The sequence below is a fragment of the Cucurbita pepo genome, chromosome LG07, assembly GCF_002806865.2.
Source record: "Cucurbita pepo subsp. pepo cultivar mu-cu-16 chromosome LG07, ASM280686v2, whole genome shotgun sequence".
Lineage (NCBI taxonomy): Eukaryota > Viridiplantae > Streptophyta > Magnoliopsida > Cucurbitales > Cucurbitaceae > Cucurbita > Cucurbita pepo.
Window position 1 is genome coordinate 45,999 of NC_036644.1, and position 25,297 is coordinate 71,295.

The 25,297-nt window shown below is 35.9% G+C and overlaps 2 protein-coding genes and 1 long non-coding RNA gene across 4 annotated transcripts in view; 1 reads left to right on the top strand and 2 right to left on the bottom strand.

The window, feature by feature from the left end:
* Window positions 1-4,028, top strand: part of LOC111799000 — a 6,092-nt gene extending 2,064 nt beyond the window's left edge. Inside the window, exons 3-5 of the long non-coding RNA XR_002815750.1 lie at window positions 365-487; window positions 3,069-3,205; window positions 3,698-4,028. This is a non-coding gene — a long non-coding RNA (uncharacterized LOC111799000). The remainder of the gene's footprint in view (window positions 1-364; window positions 488-3,068; window positions 3,206-3,697) is intronic.
* Window positions 4,029-4,055: 27 nt separating this feature from the next.
* On the bottom strand, window positions 4,056-7,714 carry LOC111798999 (ADP-ribosylation factor 2-like). The gene is made up of 7 exons (XM_023682374.1): window positions 7,575-7,714; window positions 6,771-6,941; window positions 6,516-6,586; window positions 6,255-6,374; window positions 5,461-5,579; window positions 5,294-5,375; window positions 4,056-4,234 (listed from the first exon to the last, which is right to left on the bottom strand). Exons 2-7 carry the CDS (start codon window positions 6,916-6,918, stop codon window positions 4,229-4,231), a joined length of 546 nt encoding a protein of 181 aa, XP_023538142.1. The 5' UTR covers window positions 6,919-6,941; window positions 7,575-7,714; the 3' UTR covers window positions 4,056-4,228.
* Window positions 7,715-8,803: 1,089 nt separating this feature from the next.
* On the bottom strand, window positions 8,804-24,934 carry LOC111799185 (O-fucosyltransferase 18-like). 2 transcript variants are annotated; one of them, XM_023682611.1, is made up of 5 exons: window positions 24,503-24,934; window positions 23,465-23,498; window positions 9,865-9,982; window positions 9,054-9,256; window positions 8,804-8,938 (listed from the first exon to the last, which is right to left on the bottom strand). In XM_023682611.1, exons 1-5 carry the CDS (start codon window positions 24,513-24,515, stop codon window positions 8,833-8,835), a joined length of 474 nt encoding a protein of 157 aa, XP_023538379.1. In that variant the 5' UTR covers window positions 24,516-24,934; the 3' UTR covers window positions 8,804-8,832. The 2 variants fall into 2 exon arrangements, with proteins under 2 accessions (XP_023538379.1, XP_023538380.1); XM_023682612.1 differs by lacking the exon at window positions 23,465-23,498.
* Between the last annotated feature and the right edge of the window lie 363 nt (window positions 24,935-25,297).

Genomic DNA, 25,297 nt, shown 5'->3' on the forward strand with positions numbered 1-25,297 from the left:
GGGGGGGGGGGGGGGATAAATTAATTAGTGGAACAGAAGTGTGTTTGTCTGTTTATGGAACTGTTGACGTTTTGCTGGCAGAGATCAACTGTTTCTTTATAGTTATGCATCATCAACTATAAAAGTAGCGCTACAGTTGGTTCAAAATATTTCAATTATGAAGACTGATATTTTTTACATATTTTCTCTTCATTCCCCCCTTCACTGCAATACTAAGGCTTTAGTTGCCATTTCTTCATTTTTTCATTTTTTATGATTACAAATTCGGGTCAACTTTGGTAACTGCACATGATTACACAGGCTTTTTGTTTTAAAGATTTCGCACCTTGCTCAATCTCTGAGCCATTTCTAAATGTATTAACAGGCATTGACTGGAAACGTTGTGGATTGACTTTGGACTACGCTATCAATCAAAAAAAGCCATACATTATTGAAGTGGGAATACAATCTTTTTGTATTCATATTGTTGTCCACTACTATCATAAAGGTATAACATTCATTCAATCTTATGGTCGATAATGAATTATTGTTTTGATATTTATGTTTAACCCAACTTTTTTGTGGAAATCCTCGCATTTTTTATTAAGACCAATAAAAAAGAGATTATAAGACACTCGGGAGAAACAACCATACTTTGCTTTGCTTAGGATGAAAAACTTAATGGATAGAGGGGTATTTATGCTAGAGGCTAGATAAGGTAGACCAAATTTATTCCTAAAATATCAAAATGTTAATTTCCAAAATATTCAGATATCTTTATTACTAAAATATCTTGATATTTATTTCTAAAATATCTATGGCTCATACAGCTTGCCTTATTGGACTAGTGATGATATTTTAACACTCCCCCTCAAAACTAGCCCTCATTCGCCGTATGATATTGGTCATTCATCTTCTATAATAGTTGCGTTCGCATACTTAGGATTTGACTTTCGGATTTTTTGTGACCGTCTAAGTTGTTGAGGTGTCATTTCCTTTTTACCGAGTTCGTTTGATTGAGTCATTTGTTCACCAACATCAGTGCACGTAGATCATTAAATGCATCAACACTTGACCAAATGTGTGCAGTTTGCTCCCCATTTCTGTAGTAGAATTTCTTCAATATTCTTCGAGTCTCGTCAAGACTTTCTTCTCTGGGGACCACCACAAAGATGTTTCATCAAAACCCATATCTCTTAAGGTGTAACACTTTCTACTTGTTGGGTATGTGCAGAACCCAAGCTTGTTCGTCCACACGCTGCCTACGTGTGCATACTCAACCGTTTGTGACCCAATCGACTTAATTCTACACTAGGCCAAGTCATTCGGCTCGACCTTGCCTCTACTCAGGGCCGAGGTCTTTCACTACAACGTCGCATATCAAATTATATTTACATTTTGAAGTATTTTTGGTATGATAGGTATAAATATGATTTTGGCGAACGATCATACAATGTCATGGAGCGTTTGTTCGATGCCTGATTGACACCAAATTTGGTGAGCTTTCATATTTCATATGGACGGATTTGACTGTAGAATCGCATGTCTAAATTATCTCAAGAATCTTGACTTTTGAGGTTAAGGCTCGAGGCTCCATGCGGCCCTTCATCAAGCCTATCTTTGACATACTTGTCTACATTTGTCACCATCTTGCTTATGCCTCGTCTTCTCTTCAATACTCACTCTATATGGTGTGTTGGATGATGCACCGTCCTCCTTGGTCGCATCATGGCACTCGTCTATTTTGGCTCTTGCATGGCCGGATGGGGGTGTCACTTGAGTGTCGCCGCTTTGCTTGTCTCAACGTGAGGGTCACAATCTACTCTCTTCATAGTAGGGTTGTGACACTCAACATCATTAGGAAGAATTCCCTAGTTAGAGCTCAGTACATAGACATGTATGGACTACGGTTATCGTTGTAGAGCAATGGAGCTCCCTCAGACTTATGAATTCTCCCCTAGGGCTTTTTCATGGAGCACAACTTGAGGCGCATTTCGCGCACGGTTGACAAAGGACCTAGACATACATAAAACATCGAGCTAAGAGAACTAGGAATCCCTTTGAAGTTATGAACCCTAGGTGGGTTAGAGTACTCATTAGACGATGTATATTCAGGGTTAGTTACGCAAAAACTTGCAAAGGTCAACGTAGACATTAAATCACAGTTTTGGTCATCTCTAGGGGCATGTATAAGAATAAGTTTGACAAAAACCTACAAGTAAACTGCTTACTAAGTATTTTTATACTCATTCCATGTTATTCTATTTTTTTGAGACTAAGCGTAGACCACTGTGATAGAGGGAGCGTGCGGTTGCTGAAGGGACCCCTAGATCGAGTCTTTTCCATTTGTGTTGCTTTTATTATTATTTTAATGTTATCTACTTCTAAAACTCATGTTATTTTATGAACGGTTTTTGATGTGACTCCAGTATGTTTTGTACGTTTAAATATTATTTTTACATAAGTTTAAATGCATATTTAAAATCTAAATTCTTTGTGTTCCCCGCATTACAAAAAGAAAACTTCTACGGCTTTTATACCCTTGAGTCGATGTGGCGATTCGTGATTAGAAGTCTTGAAAAGTTGGTCATTATATTGCTTCTCCATTTACGCAAGGCGCCATTAGCATCCTCCCCTAGAGGCGTAATTTTACTTTCACCAACAACTTCCCAAAGGTCTTGTCCTTGTAGGTAGGACATCATGCATGTTGCCACGTGTTGAGCTACAATCACATAGTGTTCTAAGAATTCCAAGAGCTTTGACAATCTATACCAACCTTGCTTTGATAATAGATTGATGAACACAACTTTTTCGTGGGGAACACTCACACTCTAAGACCAATCAAGAAAAGATTTATAAGACATTTCATAGAAACTACTACACTTTGATTTGCTTGGGATGAAAAACTTAATGGGGTGGAGGGTGACTTAATGGGGTGGAGGGTGAAACAGTGCAGACAAGATTTATTCCTAAAATACCTATATATCTTTATCCCTAAAATACCTAAATGTTTATTTATAAAATACTTATTATTTTGAAAATACTTATTAGACTTTTATATGTATGTAAAAGTTTGTTTTCTGCCTTAGCTGGTAGCCGAGGCCATACCGTTGGTGCAGAAGACGCTGTTTGACAAAATAAACTCCCAAGGATATCAGTTAAACTTGCACTGGACGACTTCAAAATTAAATATGCAGGATTTCTTCTCAGGGCTAATACCCTCAAGGTAGATCTCTATGTCACTGCCTCCTGTGCACTTACAATCATTAAGCAGGAGCATTTTTTAAGGTTGAAAGTGGATTTTTTTTTTTGTTCAAGATCATCATATTTAAGGTTTTAAACGCAAATCTGCATACATGTTGAAATCTGGCGAACGATTTTTGACTACAATGAATTTATCTTGGAAATGCATGCAATATAATATACTTTCTTTTGCATGTGTAATTGTGTGCTGAAAGTAAATATTACTTTGTCCAAAATCTTATCGCAGTTTTTCTCGTCTGTTTTTTTCTTTTCCAAAAGTTCATTTAGGAATTCGCACTCGCTTTATGATACGAATGGTCATCCATACGCTAAGAACAGTGTTTTATCGCAGTAAAGATAAGAGCATACTTTCTTAAAATTTTAGGTTTTCATGAACAGATATTTGCATATTATTCGCGAGAGCTGTGTAGGGTTATCGTAGGTATGAACTACTTGCTTTCATGTTCATCTTCAGATCAGTAGCTTTGCCTCGGATCTTGCCAAAACGATTGCTGGCAAAGTTTTATACTCCAATGACTTTGCAATCTCCGCAATCAGAAGGGGAAATTATTGACGAAAATATTAAGAAATACATCATTTCAGCAATAGAGATGAATGACCTTAGGCCACAAGGAACTGAAGAAGATGGTTTTTGTCCAATGGACGCGTAAGTACAAATTGTGATCCAGTGTTTTGCATTGTTTGAAAGTAGTAATAATTTGGAAGATATTTTGGTAGGGGTAGAATCTATGAGAACATTACCCATTGTAGTTCTTCCAGCATCTATTAGGAGCTGATATTGGTCACCTTCAAAGTTCAAGTCAAATACTTTGCAAAAGAACGCGAGATTAAAACGAATTTCAGATGTGAATGCGACGGGATAAGTTTGAATTAGATGTATCTCATTGTCACAGAAGCCCATTACAATATGACCATAGAAAAAAAGTAGATAACATTCACCCCTGCATCCAGGATTGTCGGTCTACACGACAACTCTTTATCAGCTTTATGCCTGTATTACGGAAACAAACATTCAAACCGATGTCAGATACCTCACAGAAAATCCAATTAATCTATTCTCTTAATTTTTAAGTGTTCTATAAAATGTGTCGAGATACCCTTTGTCTATTTAATTCATATTCTAATTATAGTATACTTTTTAAGATGCAAAACAGTAGTGAAATAGAAGCTATGGTAATGTTTCCATTTTCAACTAATCTTATCCATGTTTCTTCAATTACAAATATGAATCCCGTCTTCTAAATTATACGAAGATGTTATCTTTCATAAATATTTTGAAATATGTAAAGACAAAATTGTAGTATCCACATTTTTAAAAGATCACGCCTGCATTTGAATATATATTTTGAATTTCAAACCCACTCCTACTATAATTTTTTTTTTCCTTTGCTTCAACCATTCTTTGATTCTATAAAGTTTTTGAAATTCTTGAAAATGTTCCACCCATAAATATATTTTAGTCCTCGAAGGCTGATGTCTCACCTCTACTAAGAGGTTATTTTTTTTTTTAAAAAAAAAAACTTAATTGCGAGAACTTAAGAAAACTCTAAAATTTTGGCTTTACCCATTTTTTTAAGTTAAAAAAGAAAAATTAATTTCTTGGAGCAGTTAATATTGTTGTTGTCTAAACAATTTTTTTTCACAATTCACCATTAATTCTCCCGTAACAGAGATTTTCAATTTGAATAAGGTTTACGTTTATAATTTATGGTGATTTAATGGCTTTAAACTTCAAGCTTCTACTTTTTTCCCTTTTTACTAGTATTTACTTTTGTAACTTCTGTTAAAAATAATATTATTAAGTGGTTTTATTAGTTTGTAATTAACTTTTATATTGTAATTTATAATATGTCTATGCAAATATTATGAAAACGAACATGAATTTTGATAATAAAACAAAAACCAAAAACCAATTTCAATTTCAATATTAAAAAAAAAAAAAAAATTGTCAAAATTTTGATAATAAAACCGAAAAGAAATCAAGGGAAGTTTAAAGATAGTAATCCAATGAAATATGAAATTCACATGAACCCAAGGAAAGGGCACGTACCTTGTTAGCAATGTTGTTTGAGAGCCAATCTAATCCCTCATAAAGCCCTTCACCGGAGGTTGCACAAGTGCTCTGGATATACCTATTAAACACCACAGACGTTCATCCGACTTCAGAACAATATGTATGATGCAAAATGGTATTGGATGGAAGAACACAAGGATTACCAATGGCGCTGCCGAAGTGAGTGAAGACCAAGCTTATCAGTAATCTCAGCGGCGTTCATTGCATTGGGGAGATCTTGTTTGTTAGCAAACACAAGTAATACTGCATCTCGAAGCTCATCCTGAAGTCAGTGATAACAAAGCATCGACAAATTCCAAGTACAATTAATCATAAAATCTCCAACGTATGTACATGATAACAAAGCATGCTCAATCCTTGTTTAGTACTAGGCCTAGTTCTAAACCAACGTCATACAGACATTAGGTAACTTTGACCTCTGAACAACATATTGATAAATGAAATTGCTAACCAAATTAACTCCAGATCATCTGAACTAAAATTTGTTAAGATATTTGGGGGAAAATATCATCAGAGAAAACAATACAAGGCACAAAGAAACACAATGAACCTCCTATAATTATTCATAGTTCATTCTTGTCTGGTTATCATTGGACAGAATGAAACGAATTTCATATACATATGGCATGTCGTACTAAAATATCATCAGATCTATCCACTAAGAAACTTCTCGTATAGGACTGAATACTTGGATCCAATTATTATTATTTGATGCAACTCCTACATGTAGTATACCGATCATTGTATGGAAAAGAAAAATGAGTCACCATTAATCATCCTTCAACAAGTGGTTAAGTGCGGAAATTCTGAAGTTCCAATTGTCATATTTAGACGCTAAACACGATAACTCCATTGACATTCAGAGTGTGGTAAGAATGAAATCTACAGATCCTAGCAATGGATTAATGTTAACGAATGATAAATACATTCAGCACACCTCATTCAGCATTCTATGCAATTCGTCCCTTGCCTCAACAACACGGTCTCTATCGTTACTGTCCACCACAAATATAAGACCTTGAGTGTTTTGGAAGTAGTGCCTCCACAATGGACGAATCTGAGGAAAGATAAATCACATTTATTGGCTACGTAAACAACACTAAATCATTCATGAATCGATTATATCATAGATAGAAAACTGCGATGAAAAGTTATCCACAGCTAACAAATGATGAAAAATAGACTTCTAAGTTCATACTTTGTCCTGACCACCGACATCCCAAACAGTGAAGCTGATGTTCTTGTATTCCACAGTCTCCACGTTAAATCCTGCAAATAGAGATAAAAATCAATTATAATGTCAAATGTCAGTGTCATGGAATCCAACCACATCAATGAAAACATACATATAATAATAAGACTAGTAGCTCCTCTGAAATGATTAAAAATCGAAGCAGGGCAAAAACATAACTAAACACAAAGAACGAAAGAAAGGGAGGGATACGACGCTTACCGATGGTAGGAATAGTTGTGACAATCTCTCCAAGCTTGAGTTTATAGAGAATGGTCGTCTTACCAGCAGCATCAAGACCAACCATCAGAATTCTCATCTCCTTTTTAGCAAACAGCCGACTGAAGAGTTTTGCGAAGGTCAGTCCCATTTCTGTTCGTAACGGAGAATTTCCTGCATTTTCAGAGCAAAAATATTACACTCACGAGGAGAATGTCAATGATTACGAACCGGAACAATCGCTGAAATTATTTAAAACATTGTTGTTTCAGAAAAGAGGTTAAATCTAGTGGAAAAAAAAAAAAAAAAAAAAAAAGCCAGCATAATAAATCCAGGGAAGATATATCATGATTCAGTTGCACGGAAAAGAATATGAGCTAATGAATCATGTAATGCATGAAGACACAGTAAGATCACTATCGTGATCATATGAAGCACCGGTTGGCTCAAACAGTACCTTTAAATAACTAATATTCCATTACCAAGATATACGAAAAACAGGCAATGAAGCACTGAACAGATCAGATCGGAAATATAGATCCGCCAAACACGTCAAAAAGTTGAAAATCGAACAGAAATCCCTTAACTGAAGTATAAATCGTCAAAATTCTTGAAAATAAGGGAGTTAATTATCAGACGAACCGAAGGAAGCATATAAGAAGTACACCTAAGCTCCGACATACAATCAACAGCAGACAGAAAGCGGAGAAACACAAGAACGAAATGGAACGAATTCATCGCTATATACAGAAGAACTGTAACTCAAAAACAATGAAAGCAGACCAAGATTCAGAAGATTGGAATTACCACTGAGAGCTTCACAGAGAGGTCAGAAGTGTATTGAAAGGGATGGAGAGAACAAAAGAAGGCGAGCTTCAGAACGCGGATTATGGCGCTCGGTGGGAGGACGAGTATTGTTAAGATGGCCTAATAAAGAAGCGACCGATGTAGGACGGAAATACGATTCTACCCCTAAATCGAACTTGCATCTTAAGTCTTCAGTGCTCGTAATTCTACCAATCACAACCAGCCACGTCATCCAAGGGGTTGCGCTGTCCCTCGAATCAATGGATGCCAAGTGCCCAGCGTGTGCATTGCGCGAGAAAATAACAAATCTAAAAAACTAATAATTATTTTTTTTTTAAATAAAAACTGTGATTTTTATCCAAAAAGATCCTCCAATAGGAGAGAAAAAAAAAAAGAAAAAAAAAAAAAAAAAAAAAAAAAAANAAATATAGGACAAACATCTTGCATTAAAATATTGATAGATAAATTATTACGGTTAGAAATTCGGATTTCGACAATGGTATGATATTGTCCACTTTTCGCGTAAGCTCTCATGGCTTTGTTTTGGGCTTTCCCAAAAGATCTCGTACCAATGAAGACGATCGCTCCCTAAAGTAGCCAATGTGGGACTCCCTTCCAACAATCTTCAACAATCCTCCCCTCAAACAAAGTATACTATAGAGCCTCCTTTGAAGCCTATAGAGCCCTCGAGTAGCCTCCCCTTAATCGAGGCTCGACTCCTTTCTCTGGAGCCTCTCGAACAAAGTACACCCTTTGTTCAACACATGAGTCACTTTTGACTACACCATCGAGGCTAGCAATTTCTTTGTTTGACACTTGAGGATTCTATTGACATGGCTAACTTAAGGGCATGACTTTGATACCAAAGCCAATGTGGAACTCCCTCCCAACAATCCTTAACCGTCAATATTCGTGTTTCTGGTAAAAGTAAGTTTATTCGTGTTTCTGGTAAAAGTAAGTTTCCTTGCCTTGCTGCACTGGAGAGCTTCACTAATTTTTCTTTTTTCATGTATGAATAGCTCTTTGATTTGATTTTAAGTCGCAGGGAAACAGTTTCTGCTGGTTACGTTTCAATGGGTTCTTCCAATTTGGGCATTGTCACTCCTTGTGGCTTCTGGGGTCTTCTGGGGTCATTAAGCTACCATTCAACACTCCATTTCTTGATGAACTTCTTACGTAACAAGCTTTTTTTCCCCCTCTTCGGATAGAAGTAATAAGCTAAAGGTTAGTAAACTTTGTTAAGTTTCTAATAAGTCCATTAATATTCAATTGTGGTTTGTGAGTTTGATTGTTCTCTCTGACATAAACAATTGGGCAAAGGATTAACATAGAAAGCTTCTTCTTCTTCCTTGCAGATCTCTTGCCTGCAAAAGCCAGAGGTTACAAGTGTTTGAAAATTTTTCAGGTAATCCTACGGCTTTTTAGTTGTAAAAAAGTTTCCGCTCCCTAATTCAACCAATTATATGTATAAAAGCTTGCCTGTCTGGTGGTATTGTCCTCCTATTTCCAAGGAAACGGCGGTGACCTTCAACTGTTGTAGCCATGTTTCCAGTATATGAGGATATAAATACCATCGCCTTCAACAGATACAATGCAGTCCAGAGCAGCCATTTGAGATGCATGATGGATACCAAAAGGTTCAATCTCCTTTGGAGACGCCAGTAGTTCCTGAAAAAGTGCAACTATAATAGAGAAACGAGATGTCAGATGGAATCTTATCGAAGAGGAATTAATATTGATTTTATTGACTTTTATGAACTATACATATTTTGTTTATTGACAATAAATTAAAACGAAAAACCCTCACACTTTTCAAATTTTAAAAATCAAAATTTAAATGGACATTAACCTACCAATAAAATCCTTTGGTTCTCTTAATAAAGTCAGCCCTTCGGGACATTCCTCGAAAACGTAGGTGTTCAATTTAACTACCAAACTTGGACGAACATACGAAATAATCAGAAGACATGAGGAAATAAAACGGCATAGGGCTCTCTGTGATATTTCCAAAAACACAAGTTGAATTCTAATATTTTATATATATATTCACACCAAATAAAATTAATTTGAGATGATCAGAAGTAGAAAAGTAGTGAAGATTGAGAGGTTGGGAATCATGATCCATAAGCTGAAGCAGAAAATTGCAAAACTGGAAGTTTTATTAAACAACAATGCTAATCTCTACCGTCAAAACCACACTATTGAATAACGAGTTCTATCTCAACATATATTCTTACTTTAAAGTGGAGCTAGAAAAGAACGTACTATTTAAGGCAAAATTTCACGATACCTGACTAACATGAGAACGAGCAACTCGTGGAAGAGAAGATTGGCTCAACATTTCGATAGAGCTAAAGTTACCATCCACACACTCCTCATGCATGAGAATCAAATTTTCAGCTACCTCCCTGCACCATTAGAAGAGAAGAAATTCACTTCAAAATTCACTTCTTGTGAAGATGTAAAATGTTATTAGATATGTGTTTCAATATGCTACTCTAGAGTTAAATTTGTCTATATGAAAGATGAAAGCTTACAAAATTTGGTGTTAAACGAACACCCAAGAGACGCTCCGCGGGACCGTATGATTGCTCGCCAAAATTACGTATACTCCAGCCAGATCAAATATGCATCAAAATATATTACAGGGGGAGGCATGATGTTAGACTTCCACCACCCCTAAGTCTTATGGCTTAAATGAGCTAACCCATGACACATGCGTGTCATGGCGTGGCAAGCGTTGCAAGATGAGTGTTTTAGATGTCTTCCTTAGAAAATGAATTTTTTGAGGACACTAACGACGATACAGGTGTGACGATATTATACCCTAGTCCATGAGTCAAAGGTTGATATATGAGGTTGCTCTCTTGTACGGTATCCATAAATGAATCAGCATGGACATATGTTCATGCCTTAACGCATAACACATACGTGTCATGGCGTGGTGAGCGTTGCAAGATGAGTGTCTTGGACGCCTTCCTTAAAAAATAAATTTTTAGTTCATTCAGGTCTCTGTTTGTGCTAGAAAATTAAAAAAATTTATGTATGCAGCCTGGGAAGGTATATTAACTCTGAGTTCTGAGTTCTTTGTTGACTTTTGCCGATAAGAAGGGGTCAATGAGGTACACAAACAATTATTATGAAATTAGTTTAGTATTAACTCTGGGTTGTTTGTTGACTTTTGCAAATAAGAAGGGGTCATGAGGTACACAAACAATTATTATGAAATTAGTTTAGTATGGACTTGTAGTTTGTAATTTTGTTTCATCTAACACAATCCAAGTTCTAGAATAACCCTACTATCTACTATTTTTTGGCTTCTATCGTTGAAATTTCCTTGAATCACACTTCGTCCTCCTTCAATTGTTACTGGTAATTTATAACTTGAATCCGAAGTATCCATTTTTCAATTGACTATTCTAACCTATACTTCTCCATTTACCACATTAACGGATCTTTTTTCCTTTTTAGTAAGGATATCATTTCATTTTATTCTTAAAGGAAATCCATAGACCGTTCTAAGAAAGTACCCAATGTAATCATCAAAATATTTCATTCACTTACCTCAAATTAAACCTCATCAAAATATTTCATTCACTTGCCTCAAATTAAACCTTATTAGACAATACTACTTCAAACATTAATTTCGATTCAAAGAATCGACAAGAAATCATCAATAAAAAATAGAAGTCCATTCTTATATCCCTATCTTTCTCCCTCCCGTCCTTTCATATTTTTTTCAAATTCTTTCATTAATTCTTCGAGAAAACTCATAAACCGTTCTAAGAAAGTACCTTATTTCAATATCATAAAACTTTATTCACTTGCCCTAAATTAAACCTTAATAGACAATACTACCTCAAAATTCTTGTATCTAAACTTTAAAACCAAAATTCTTATATCCAAACTTATCTTTCTTCCATCCTTTCGTACATAACCAACCATTGAACTTAAAAAATTCAAATGATTTTCCATTATAAAAAACTTGGGAGTAATCAAGTTCAAATGATTGTCCATTATCAAAAACTTGGGAGTCGAATCTTATACTTTAACCCACAATTCTCGTATCCAAACTTATTTTCCTTCCTTCCTTGCATACATAATCATTCAAACCATTCAAACCAAAAGATTGTCTTTTATCTAACTTATATAGACCCAATACAATTTAACTTTCTTTAGCACCAATTGAGCATATTCTTTATTCTAGTGATTCCTTCCTCTACAATTTCTCTAACCTCATATTGTGATCTCATATTCCTTGATTCCCACTACTTTTCAATTATCGTTGATTCAAATTCTTTTATACTACTTTTCAATTATCCTTGATTCAAATTCTTTTATATTTCTTATGGCATGTGACTTTTATTCTTTGATACATATAGTCTTCCATTTACCATACTAGAGGGATATTTTTCCTCTTTAAGTAAGGATATCATCTCATTTAATTCTTCGAGAGAACTCATAGATCATTTTAAGAAAGTACTCCCTCATAGATCATTCTAAGAAAGTACTCTATCTCACCACCATAATAATTTATTCATAGACCATTCCAAGAAAGTACTCAATTTCTTTGGTCACGTTATGAAACCATATATGCAAAAAAAATCTTCGTGGGAGGGGCATGTTCGTATTATTGTGACCTTCATGAGCATTTTTGTAATTTGCCAATTATAATATTTTACTCTAAAAATCCAAACTTTTTCTAAAAATTCTTGATCATAGGAGAAGTTTACTTGGAACTGAAAAAAAATGACCTTTTTTTCTTTTATACTTACTATTTCCTTTTCAAACCTTTCTGAAAGGCTTCGAATCCTTATAATTCCTTGTTAGGGTATTGAAAATCTCTTTTTTAAGCTCATTAACCTTTCTGGGGTCTCTTAATCTTTTTTTTTGGATCCCTTAAACCATTCATGCCACCTTAAACTTATCCGATTATCTTAATCTTACTTGGGCTCTTACAAATTCTCCCCCTCTTAAGAACATTCGTCCCCGAAAGTTCACTTTTCTTATCATGCCTTGGAGGAGTTCTTGGTCTTAGTTATGTCCTTCCAAGTTCCTTGAGGGTCCATGCATGGGGTTGTCCTTCTCTAGCATGTCTTTCTAATTTTCCCTTGTGGCCTTTTGTCCTGCCTTAAGAACGTATACTTAAGAACGTATACTTATTCTGGTCTTTGTTTTTCTTGACTAATTTGTTAACATCCTTTGTTGAGATTACAAGTCGTTCTTGGTAATCCTTGTGTTTTTCCTTATATCTTGGAGCATATTTTCTTTCCTTGCACCTAACAAGTTTTGACACAATCAACCTTGTTCCTTCAAGATTGTATCTTAGAGATTTCTCTTGTTCCTTCTTGTACCAGGCTTATTTGTGAGTTCTTAGTGTCTTAAGTACTTTCCTTCTTTCATTGGAGTAAATACTATTTCTTTTTCAAACCTTTCTCAATGGCTTGAATCCATACAATTCCTTGCTAGGACATTGAAATCTCTTCCTTTGGCCCATTAACTTTCCTTGGGTCTCTTAATCCTTTTTTTGGATCCCTTAAATCTTTCTTGAGCACCTTAAATTTACCGAGTATCTTAATCTTACTTGGGCTCTTACAAATTCTCCCCCTCTTAAAAACTTTCGTCCTCAAAAGTTCACTTTTTTTACAATGCCTTCGGGGAGTACTTGGTCTGAGTTGTGTCCTTCCAAGTTCCTTGAGAATCCTTGCATGGGTTTATCATTCTATGACATGTTTTTCTAATTTGCCCTTGTGGCCTTTAGTCCTGCATTAAGACTATGTACTTATTCTGGTATTTGTTTTTCTTGACTGTCTTCTTAACATCCTTTATTGAGATTACCAGTCTTTCTTGGTCATCCTTGTGTTTTTCCTTATATCTTGGAGCATATTTCCTTCCTTGTACCCAACAAGTTTTGACATAATCAACCTTCTTCCTTCAAGGTGGTATCTGAGAGACTTCTCTTGTTCCTTCATATACAGGGCTTATTGGTTTATTGGTGGATTCTTATAGTCTTAATTCTTCTTTCCTTCCTTCATTGGAGTAAATACTATTTCTTTTTCAAACCTTCTCAAAGACTTGAATCCTTATAATTCCTTGCCAGGACATTGAAAATCTCTTTGGCCCACTAACCTCGGTCTCTTAATTCTTTTTTTTTGGATCCCTTAAATCTTTTTTGAGCACCTTAGACATACCCAATATCTTAATCTTACTTGGAAAATTCTCCCCCTCTTAAAAATTTGTCCTTGAAAGTTCACTTTTCTTACCATGCCTTGGGGGAGTTCTTGGTCTTAGTTACGTCATCCCAAGTTCCATAAGGGTCCTTGCATGGGTTTGTCCTTCTCTAACATGTTTTTCTAATTTGCCCATGTGGCCTTTTGTTTTGCCTTAAGGCCATGAAATTATTTTGGTATTTGTTCTTGTTGACTGTCATCTCAACGTCCTCTGTAGAGATTACAAGTCTTTCTTAGTCATCCTTGTGTTTTTCCTTATATATTGGAGCATATTTCCTTCCTTGTACCCAACAAGTTTTGACATAATCAACCTTCTTCCTTCAAGGTTGTATCAGTCTCCTTCTTCTACAAGGCTTATTGGTGGGTTCTTAGGGTCTTAAGTTCTGCTTTCCTTCTTTCCTTGGAGTAAATAAAATTTCTTTTTCAAACCACATAATTCCTTGCTAGGGCATTGAAAATCTCTTCCTTTTGCCCATTAACCTTCTATGGGTCTCTTAATCCTTTTGTCCGATTCCTTAATCCTTTCTTGGGCATCTTAAACTTACTCGAGTATCTATTAATCTTACTTGGTCTCTTACAAATATCCCCCCTTTTAAAAACTTTCGTCCTCAAAAGTTCACTTTTCTTACCATGCCTTGGAGGAGTTCTTGGTCTTAGTTATGTCCTTCCAAGTTCCTTGAGGGTGGGCATGGGTTTGTCCTTCTCTGACATGTTTTTCTAATTTGCCCTTGTGGCCTTTTGTTCTGCCTTAAGGCCATGTACTTATTCTTGTATTTGTTCTTCTTAACTATCATCTCAACATCCTTGGTTGAGATTACAAGTCTTTCTTAGTCATTCTTGTGTTTTTCCTTATATCTTGTAGAATATTTCCTTCCTTGTACCCAACAAGTTTTTACATAATCAACCTTCTCCCTTCAAGGTTGTATCTTAGAGACTTCTCTTGTTCCTTCTCCTACAAGGCTTATTGGAGGGTTCTTGGGGTCTTAAGTTCTTCTTTCCTTCTTTCCTTGGAGTAAATAAAATTTCTTTTTCAAACCACATAATTCCTTGCTAGGGCATTGAAAATCTCTTCCTTTTGCCCATTAACCTTCTATGGGTCTCTTAATCATTTTGTTCGATCCCTTAATCCTTTCTCGGGCATCTTAAACTTACTCGAGTATCTCTTAATCTTACTTGGTCTCTTACAAATATCCCCCCTTTTAAAAACTTTCGTCCTCAAAAGTTCACTTTTCTTACCATGCCTTGGAGGAGTTCTTGGTCTTAGTTATGTCCTTCCAAGTTCCTTGAGGGTGGGCATGGGTTTGTCCTTCTCTGACATGTTTTTCTAATTTGCCCTTGTGGCCTTTTGTTCTGCCTTAAGGCCATGTACTTATTCTTGTATTTGTTCTTCTTAACTATCATCTCAACATCCTTGGTTGAGATTACAAGTCTTTCTTAGTCATTCTTGTGTTTTTCCTTATATCTTGTAGAATATTTCCTTCCTTGTACCCAACAAGTTTTTACATAATCAACCTTCTCCCTTCAAGGTTGTATCTTAGAGACTTCTCTTGTTCCTTCTCCTACAAGGCTTATTGGAGGGTTCTTGGGGTCTTAAGTTCTTCTTTCCTTCTTTCCTTGGAGTAAATAAAATTTCTTTTTCAAACCACATAATTCCTTGCTAGGGCATTGAAAATCTCTTCCTTTTGCCCATTAACCTTCTATGGGTCTCTTAATCCTTTTGTCCGATTCCTTAATCCTTTCTTGGGCATCTTAAACTTACTCGAGTATCTATTAATCTTACTTGGTCTCTTACAAATATCCCCCCTTTTAAAAACTTTCGTCCTCAAAAGTTCACTTTTCTTACCATGCCTTGGAGGAGTTCTTGGTCTTAGTTATGTCCTTCCAAGTTCCTTGAGGGTGGGCATGGGTTTGTCCTTCTCTGACATGTTTTTCTAATTTGCCCTTGTGGCCTTTTGTTCTGCCTTAAGGCCATGTACTTATTCTTGTATTTGTTCTTCTTAACTATCATCTCAACATCCTTGGTTGAGATTACAAGTCTTTCTTAGTCATTCTTGTGTTTTTCCTTATATCTTGTAGAATATTTCCTTCCTTGTACCCAACAAGTTTTTACATAATCAACCTTCTCCCTTCAAGGTTGTATCTTAGAGACTTCTCTTGTTCCTTCTCCTACAAGGCTTATTGGAGGGTTCTTGGGGTCTTAAGTTCTTCTTTCCTTCTTTCCTTGGAGTAAATAAAATTTCTTTTTCAAACCACATAATTCCTTGCTAGGGCATTGAAAATCTCTTCCTTTTGCCCATTAACCTTCTATGGGTCTCTTAATCATTTTGTTCGATCCCTTAATCCTTTCTCGGGCATCTTAAACTTACTCGAGTATCTCTTAATCTTACTTGGTCTCTTACAAATATCCCCCCTTTTAAAAACTTTTGTCCTCGAAAGTTCACTTTTCTTACTATGCCTTGGGGGAGTTCTTGGTCTTAGTTACGTCCTTCCAAATTCCTTGAGGGTCCTTATATGGGTTTGTCCTTCTCTGACATGTTTTTCTAATTTGCCCTTGTGGCCTTTTGTTCTGCCTTAAGGCCATGTACTTATACTTGTATTTGTTCTTCTAAACTATCATCTCAACATCAATGATTGAGATTACAAGTCTTTCTTAGTCATTCTTGTGTTTTTCCTTATATCTTGGAGCATATTTCCTTCCTTGTACCCAACAAGATTTTACATAATCAACCTTCTTCCTTCAAGGTTGTATCTTAGAGACTTCTCTTGTTCCTTCTTCTACCAGGCTTATTGGTGGGTTCTTAGGGTCTTAAGTCATTTCCTTTTTTCCTTGGAGTAAATACAATTTCTTTTTCAAACCTTTTTAAATGGCTTGAGTCCACATAATTCCTTGCTAGAGCACTGGAAATTATCTTCCTTTTTACCATTAACTTTCTTTGGGTCTCTTAATCCTTTTGTTAGATACCTTAATCCTTTCTTGAGCACCTTAAACTTACTTGAGTATCTCTTAATCTTACTTAGTCTCTTACAAATTCTCCCCCCTTTAAAAAATTTCATCCTCGAAAGTTTACTTTTCTTACCATGCCTTGGGGGAGTTCTTGGTTTTAGTTATGTCCTTCAAAGTTCCTTGAGGGTGGGCATGGGTTTGTCCTTCTCTGACATGCTTTTCTAATTTGCCCTCGTGGCCTTTTGTTCGACCTTAAGGCCATGTACTTATTCTGGTATTTGTTCCGGTTGCCTGTCATCTCAACATCCTTTGTTGAGATTACAAGTCTTTCTTGGTCATCCTTGTGTTTTTCCTTATATCTTGGAGCATATTTCCTTCCTTGTACCCAACAAGTGTTGACATAATCACCTTCTTCCCTCGAGGTTGTATCTTAGAGACTTCTCTTACTCCTTTTTCTACAAGGCCTATTGGTGTGTTCTTAGGGTCTCAAGTCCTTCTTTCCTTCTTTCCTTGGAGTAAATATTATTTCTTTTTCAAACCTTTATCAATGGTTTGAATCCACATAAGTCCTTGCTAGAGCATTGAAAATCTATTCCTTTTAACCATTAACCTTTTCTGGGTCTCTTAATCCTTTTGTTAGATCCCTTGATCCTTTTTTGGGCACCTTAAACTTATCCAAGTATCTCTTAATCTTACTTGGTCTCTTACAATTTCTCCCCATTTTAAAACTTTCGTCCTCGAGAGTTCACTTTTCTTAACATGCCTTGGGGGAGTTCTTGGTCTTAGTTATGTCCTTCAAAGTTCCTTGAGGGTCCTTGCATGTGTTTTTCCTTTTCTAACATGCTTTTCTAATTTGTCCTCGTGGCCTTTTGTTCTGCTTTAAGGCATGTACTTATTCCGGTATTTGTTCTTGTTGTCTGTCATCTCAAAATCCTTTGTTGAGATTACAAGTCTTTCTTGGTCATCCTTGTGTTTTTCCTTATATCTTGGAGCATATGTCCTTTCTTGTACCCAACAAGTTTTTATATAATCAACCTTCCTTCAAGGTTGTATCTTAGAACTTCTCTTGTTCCTTCTTCTACAAGGCTTATTGTTGGGTTCTTAAGGTCTTAAATCCTTCTTTCCTTGGAGTAAATACCATTTCTTTTTCAACCATTTTTCAATGGCTTGAATCCACATCATTCTTTTCTAGCATTGAAAATCTCTTCCTTTTGCCCACTAACCTTCTTGGGGTCTCTTAATCCTTTTGTTAAATCCCTTAATCCTTTCTTAGGTACCTTAAACTTACCCGAGTATCTCTTAATCTTACTTCTTCTCTTACAAATTCTACCCCTTTTAAAAACTTTCGTCATCGAAAGTTCACTTTTCTTACCATGTCGTCTTGGGGAGTTCTGTCTTACTTATGTCCTTCAAAGTTCCTTGAGGGTCCTTGCATGGGTTTGTCCTTCTCTGACATGCTTTTCTAATTTGCCCTCGTCTTTTGTTCTGCTTTAAGGCCATGTACTTATTATGGTATTTGTTTTTGTTGCCTGTCATCTCTAACATCCTTTATTGAGATTACACAACTCTTTCTTGGTCATCCTTGTGTTTTTCCTTATATCTCGGAGCACGTTTCCTTCCTTGTACCCAACAAGTTTTGACATAATCAACCTTCTTTCAAGGTTGTACCTTAGAGACTTCTCTTGTTCCTTCTTCTACAAAGCTTATTGGTGGGTTCTTACTACTTAAATCCTTCTTTCCATCTTTCCTTGTAAATACAAGTTCTTTTTCAAACATTTTTCAATGGCTTGAATCCACTTGCTAGAGCATAGAAAATCTCTTCCTTTTGCCCATTAACCTTCTTTGGGTTTCTTAATCCTTTTGTTAGATCCTTAATTCTTTCTTGGGTACCTTAAACTTACCCGAGTATCTCTTAATCTTACTTAGTCTCTTACAAATTCTCCCCCTCTTAATAACTTTCCTCCTTGAAAGTTCACTTTTCTTACCATGCCTTGGGGGAGTTCTTGGACTTAGTTATGTCCATCAAAGTTCTTTGAGAGTCCATCAAAGTTCTTTGAGAGTCCTTGCATGAGTTTGACCTTCTTGACATGTTTTACTAATTTTCCCTAGTGGCCTTTTGTAATGCTTCAAGGCCATGTACTTATTTCGGTATTTATTCTTGTCGACTGTCATCTCAACATTCTTTATAGAGATTACAAGCCTTTCTTGGTCATCCTTGTATTTTTTTTCTTATATATTGGAGCATATTTCCTTCCTTGTACCCAACCAGTTTTGTCATAATCAACCTTCTGCATCTCAACATCCTTTGAAGAGATTACAAGTCTTTCTTGGTTATCCTTGTGTTTTCCTTATATCTTGGAGCATATTTCCTTCCTTGTACCCAACAAGTTCTGTCATAATCAACCTTCTTCCTTCAAAGTTGTATCCGGGAGACTTCTCTTGTTCCTTCTTCCACAAGGCTTATTGTTGGGTTCTTAGGGTCTTAAGTCCTTCTTTCCTTCTTTCCTTTGGAGTAAATACAATTTCTTTTTCAAACATTTTCAATTGCTTGAATCCACATAATTCATTGCTAGGGCATTTAAAATCTCTTCCTTTTTACCATTAACCTTCTTTGGGTCTCTTAATCCTTTTGTTAGATCCTGTAATCCTTTCTTTGGCACCTTAAACTTACCCGAGTATCTCTTACTCTTATTTGTTCTCTTACAAATTCTCCCCCTTTTAAAAACTTTCGTTCTCAAAAGTTCACTTTTCTTACCATGGGGGAGTTCTTGGTCTTAGTTATATCCTTCCAAGTTCCTTAAGGGTTGTTGCATGGGTTTATCCTTCTCTGACATGTTTTTCAAATTTGTCCTTGTGGCCTTTTGTTCTGCCTTAAGGCCATGTACTTATTCTTGCATTTGTTCTTGTTGACTGTCATCTTAACATCCTTTGTAGAGATTACAAGTCTTTCTTGGTCATCCTTGGGTTTTTCCTTATATCTTGGAGGATATTTCCTTCTGTGTACCCAACAAGTTTTGTCATAATCAACCTTCTTCCTTCAAGGTTATATCTTGGAGACTTCTTTTGTTGCTTCTTCGACGAGGCTTATTGGTGGGTTCTTACGGTCTTAAGTCCTTCTTTCCTCCTTTCCTTGGACTAAATACAATTTCTTTTTCAAACCTTTTACAATGGCTTGAATCCACATAATTCCTTGCTAGAGCAATGAAAATCTCTTCCTTTTGCCCTTTAAGCTTCTTTGGGTCTCTTAATCCTTTTGTTAGATCCGTTAATCCTTTCTTGAGCACCTTAAACACACCCGAGTATCTCTTAATCATCCTTGGTCTCTTACAAATTCTCTCTTCGTCCTTTTACAAATTCTCTCTTCGTCCTCGAAAGTTCACTTTTCTTACCATGGGGGAGTTCTTGGTCTAAGTAATGTCCTACAAAGTTCCTTGAGGGTCCTTGCATCGATTTTTCCTTCTCTGACATGTTTTTCTAATTTGCCTTTGTGGCCTTTTATTCTGCCTTAAGGCCAAGGCCATGTACTTATTCTGGTATTTATTGTTGTTGATAGTTATCTCAACCTCCTTTGTAGAGATTACAAGTTTTTCTTGTTCATTAGTGTGTTTTTCCTTATATCTTGGAGCATATTTCCTTCCTTGTACCCAGCAAGTTTTGACATAATCAACCTTCTTCCTTCAGGGTTGTATCTTAGAGACTTCTCTTGTTCCTTCTCCATTAAGTCTTATTGGTGGGTTCTAAGGGTCTCAAGTTCTTCTTTCCTTCTTTCTTCGGAGTAAATACAATTTCATACCATTTCTTTTTCATTGGCTTGAATCCACATAATTCCTTGCTAGGGCATTGAAAATCTCTGCCTTTTGACCATTAACCTTCTTTGGGTCTCTTAATCCTTTTATTAGATCCCTTAATCCTTTCTTGGGTACCTTAAACTTACCCGAATATCTCTTAAATCTTACTTGGTCTCTTACAAATTCTCCCCATTTTCAAAACTTTCATCTTCCAAAGTTCACTTTCCTTACCATGCCTTGGAGGAGTTCTTGGTCTTAGTTAAGTCCATCCAAGTTCCTTGAGGGTCCTTGCCTGGGTTTGTCCTTCTCTACATGTTTTTCTAATTTGCCCTTGTGGCCTTTTGTTCTGCCTTAAGGCCATGTACTTATTCTTGTATTTGTTCTTCTTAACTATCATCTCAACATCATTGGTTGAGATTACAAGTCTTTCTTAGTCATTCTTGTGTTTTTCCTTATATCTTGGAGCATATTTCCTTCCTTGTACCCAACAAGTTTTTACATAATCAACCTTCTTCCTTCAAGGTTGTATCTTAGAGAGTTCTCTTGTTCCTTTTATTGACCATTAACCTTCTTTGGGTCTCTTAATCCTTTTATTAGATCCCTTAATCCTTTTTTGGGTACCTTAAACTTACCCGAATATCTCTTAAATCTTACTTGGTCTCTTACAAATTCTCCCCCTTTTCAAAACTTTCATCTTCCAAAGTTCACTTTTCTTACCATGCCAGGGGGAGTTCTTGGTTTTAGTTAAGTCCATCCAAGTTCCTTGAGGGTCCTTGCACGGGTTTGTCCTTCTCTAACATGTTTTTCTAATTTTCCCTTGTGACCTTTTGTTTTGTCTTAAGGCCATGTACTTAATTTGGTATTTGTTCTTGTTGACTATCATCTCAACATCGTTGAGATTACGGTCTTTCTTGGTCATCCTTGTGTTTTTCCTTATATATTGGAGCATATTTCCTTCCTTGAACCCAACAAGTTTTTATATAATCAACCTTCTTCCTTTGATGTTGTATCTTAGAGAGTTTTCTTGTTCCTTCTTCTTCAAGGCTTATTGGTGGGTTCTTTAAGTCCTTCTTAGTCCTTCTTTCCTTATTTCCTTGGAGTAAATACAATTTCTTTTTCAATGGCTTGAATCAACATAATTTCTTGCTAGGGCATTGAAAATCTCTTCCTTTTGCCCATTAACCTTCTTTGGGTCTCTTAATCCTTTCTTTGGCACCTTAAACTTACCTGAGTATCTCTTAATCTTACTTGGTCTCTTACAAATTCTCTCCTTTTTAAAAACTTTCGCCCTCGAAAGTTCATTTTTCTTACCATGGGGGAGTTCTTGGTCTTAGTTATGTCCTACCAAGTTCCTTGAGGGTCCTTGAATGGGTTTGTCCTTCTCTGACATGTTTTTCTAAATTTCCCTTGTAGCCTTTTGTTCTGCCTTAAGGCCATATACTTATGCTTGCATTTGTTCTTGTTGACGGTCATCTCAACCTCTTTTGTAGAGATTACAAGTCTTTCTTGGTCATCCATGTTTTTTCCTTATATCTTGGAGTATATTTCCTTCCTTGTACCCAACAAGTTTTGTCATAATCAACCTTCTTCCTTCAAGGTGGTATCTTGGAGACTTCTCTTGTTCCTTTTTCTACTAGGCTTATTGGTGAGTTTCTAGGGTCTTAAGTCCTTCTTTCCTTCTTTTCTTGGAGTAAATAAAATTTCTTTTTCAAACCTTTTTCAATGGCTTGAATCCACATAATTCCTTGCTTGGGCATTGAAAATCTCTTTCTTTTGCCCATTAACCTTCTTCGGGTCTCTTAATCATTTTGTTAGATCCCTTAATCCTTTCTTTGGCACCTTAAATTTACTCTAGTATCTCTTAATCTTACTTGGTCTCTTGCAAATTCTCCTCCCTTTAAAAACTTTTGTCCTCGAAAGTTCACTTTTCTTACCATGGGGGAGTTCTTAGTCTTAGTTATGGCCTTCCAAGTTCCTTGAGGGTCCTCGCATGGGTTTGTCATTCTCTGACATGTTTTTTTAATTCGCCAGTGTGGCCTTTTGTCCTGCTTAAGGTCTTTTGTCCTGCTTAAGGCCAAGTACTTATTCTGGTATTTGTTCTTGTTGACAGTCGTCTCAATATCCTTTGTTGAAATTACAAGTCTTTTTTGGTCATCCTTGTGTTTTTCCTTATATCCAAACTTATCTTCCTTCCTTACATACATAACCATCAAACTCAAAAAATCCAAAAGATTATCCTTTATCTCACTTATAGACTAAAAAACAATTAAACTTTTCTTTAGCACCAGTTAAGCATAATCTTTATTCTAGTGCTTCCTTCTTGAAAACAGATAAAGAAGAGAGTATTTAAAGCAATTTTATGGAATTTTTATGTTGAAAGAAACAATAGGAATTTCAAAAGGATTGGAAGACCTTGGGGTGCAGTGTAACCTTATAGATCACACCTCTGTATGGTATGGGAGAGTGTGTACAATTTTTTGTAATTACCTTTAAATCTTATTTTGTTTGATTGGAGTATCTTTTTAGGTCAATTCGGCTTTTGGGGATATGACACCCGTTTCTTTTAAACTATCCTTTAGGTCTTATTTTGCTTGATTTGAGCACCTTTATGGGCACTTGGGTTCCTCTTGGGATGGTTTTCTAGTGTTCCTCTTGTATTCTTTTATTGATCTCAATGAAAGCTTCACTTTCATTTTTATTTTCTTTTTTTAAAAAAAAGATCTATTCATAGCTACCTAACAAGCTCAGAAAACAAAAGATGTAATTTAATTTCTTACTCATGAACCTCTTTCAAATTTAACATTCATTACCATCCTTTATTGTAGTTTAATCATTTACTCTTAGAAATAAAAACATGATATAGGAAGCACAAAGAACATAAAAAAAGGAAAGCAAAGACATAATAAAAGTTAAACGTAGGAATCTAACCTTATTAGGACCACAACTGCCAAAAATGTAATTCCTGCAAGAACCAGATCGGACATATGGTAGTTCATGATGTCAAATCACCCAAGTGTATACATGATGTTGGTTATGATTGTTTGTGGGTTTAGGGTTTAGAGGGTATCTTTTTGTTTTTTCTGAATTGTAGCTTGGTTGAGCATTGAGGAGAGGTGGGAGCTCTCAAAACTCCCTTGGCATTGATNCTTTATTTAGGGTACAGTGTTGACGTCTGCTTCATTATTGGTATTCAAACCATATTGAGAGATTTTGAAATATAAATATAAACTCTCACCATACCCATGTAATAATATGAAGTTTTATACTAAAAATAGGGTACANACTCCCTTGGCATTGATAAAATAGTAAATATATGATTCAAGTTCTACCAAAAACAAGCTAAAAAAATTTTAGTGTGCCAAAAACTTGTTCTATACTGAAAGGAAACTTGTTCGATTTTCGTTACAGGATATTTGCGTCAGTTGGAATGCCTTGTTATATCCTTTGTAGCTTCTTTTGACCACTGGATCATTTTCTTTTGTTCACTTAATTATTTTTGAACCTCTAAATAAGAATAACCTCTGAAGTTCTCCTGTGAACCCCTAAATTTAAATAGCCGGCTGTACCCTTCAAATTTCTAACCCAGAACAACGACCCAACTACCCATAAAACTAAAAGGCTGAAAACGAAATTTGAAGGCAATCGGAGGAAGAGAGAGCAGAATCATCACTGTACACATAAAATTTCAAACTCAGACCGGCGACCAAACTACCCGTAAAACTAAAGGCAATCAGAGAACGACATTTAAAGGCAATCAGAGGAAGAGAGAGAAGAATTATCACTGTACCCTTAAAATTTCAAACCCAAAACAGCGATCAAACTACGCATAAACTAAAAGGCTGAAACGAAATTTGAAGGCAATCAGAGGACGAGAGAACAGAGTCATTACTGTACCCTTAAAATTTCAAACCCAGAACAGCGACCGAACCACGCATAAAACTAAAAGGCAGAATGAAGGTACTTCACCTCTATTTTTCATCACCGAGACGAGGCGAGAAACTTCTTTCAATTCTGCTCTCTCTTCCTCCGATTGCCTGGTAACAATCTAGCGTTTGGTTTGGGCAACGAACACTCAAAAAGGGAAGAGGCCGCTGATGGAGCCTTGTAACGATCTAGCGTTCGGTTTGGGCAACGAACAGTCGGAAGGGAAGAGGGCGTTGATGGAGCGCTCTGATTCTAATGTGAGAATGTGCCGAAGAAGAGAGTGTGAGTGCGGGAGAAATATATAAGCCCGAGTGAAATAAGCGGGGGCCGAGACAGCTGGCACCCGAGAATGGCGGGTAACGGCTCTGAAGACCGTTATGACTTTGACCGTGGAAAACCGTCGACGATATGAACGTTGAAGGTTATATTTCCGAACCTAACAAAACCCTTGTCGCCGGAGAAAACGAATGAAAGAAAAAATGGAGACCAATGACGTGGCTCTAATTTCTAACTTTTATTTATTTATTTATTAATATTATTACCTTTTTTTTCTAATTTCTTTTAATATATTAATTAGTTGAAGTAGATCCCAAATATATTGATTCTTTAACCTACGCTCTAACCAATAATTTGTAGATATGAAAAAGAAATCTAAAGGTTTTTATTTTTTATTTTTTTTTATTTTACTTTATTCAGGTTACAGTGTTGACGTTATTGAGTTATATAATTTTTTTTAGGCTATTTTTTTAATTCAATGATTTCAATTAGATTTAAATTAGAATTATATAATATGTAGTTAAAAAGAACAGAAGTTATGATTATTGGTATTCAAACCAT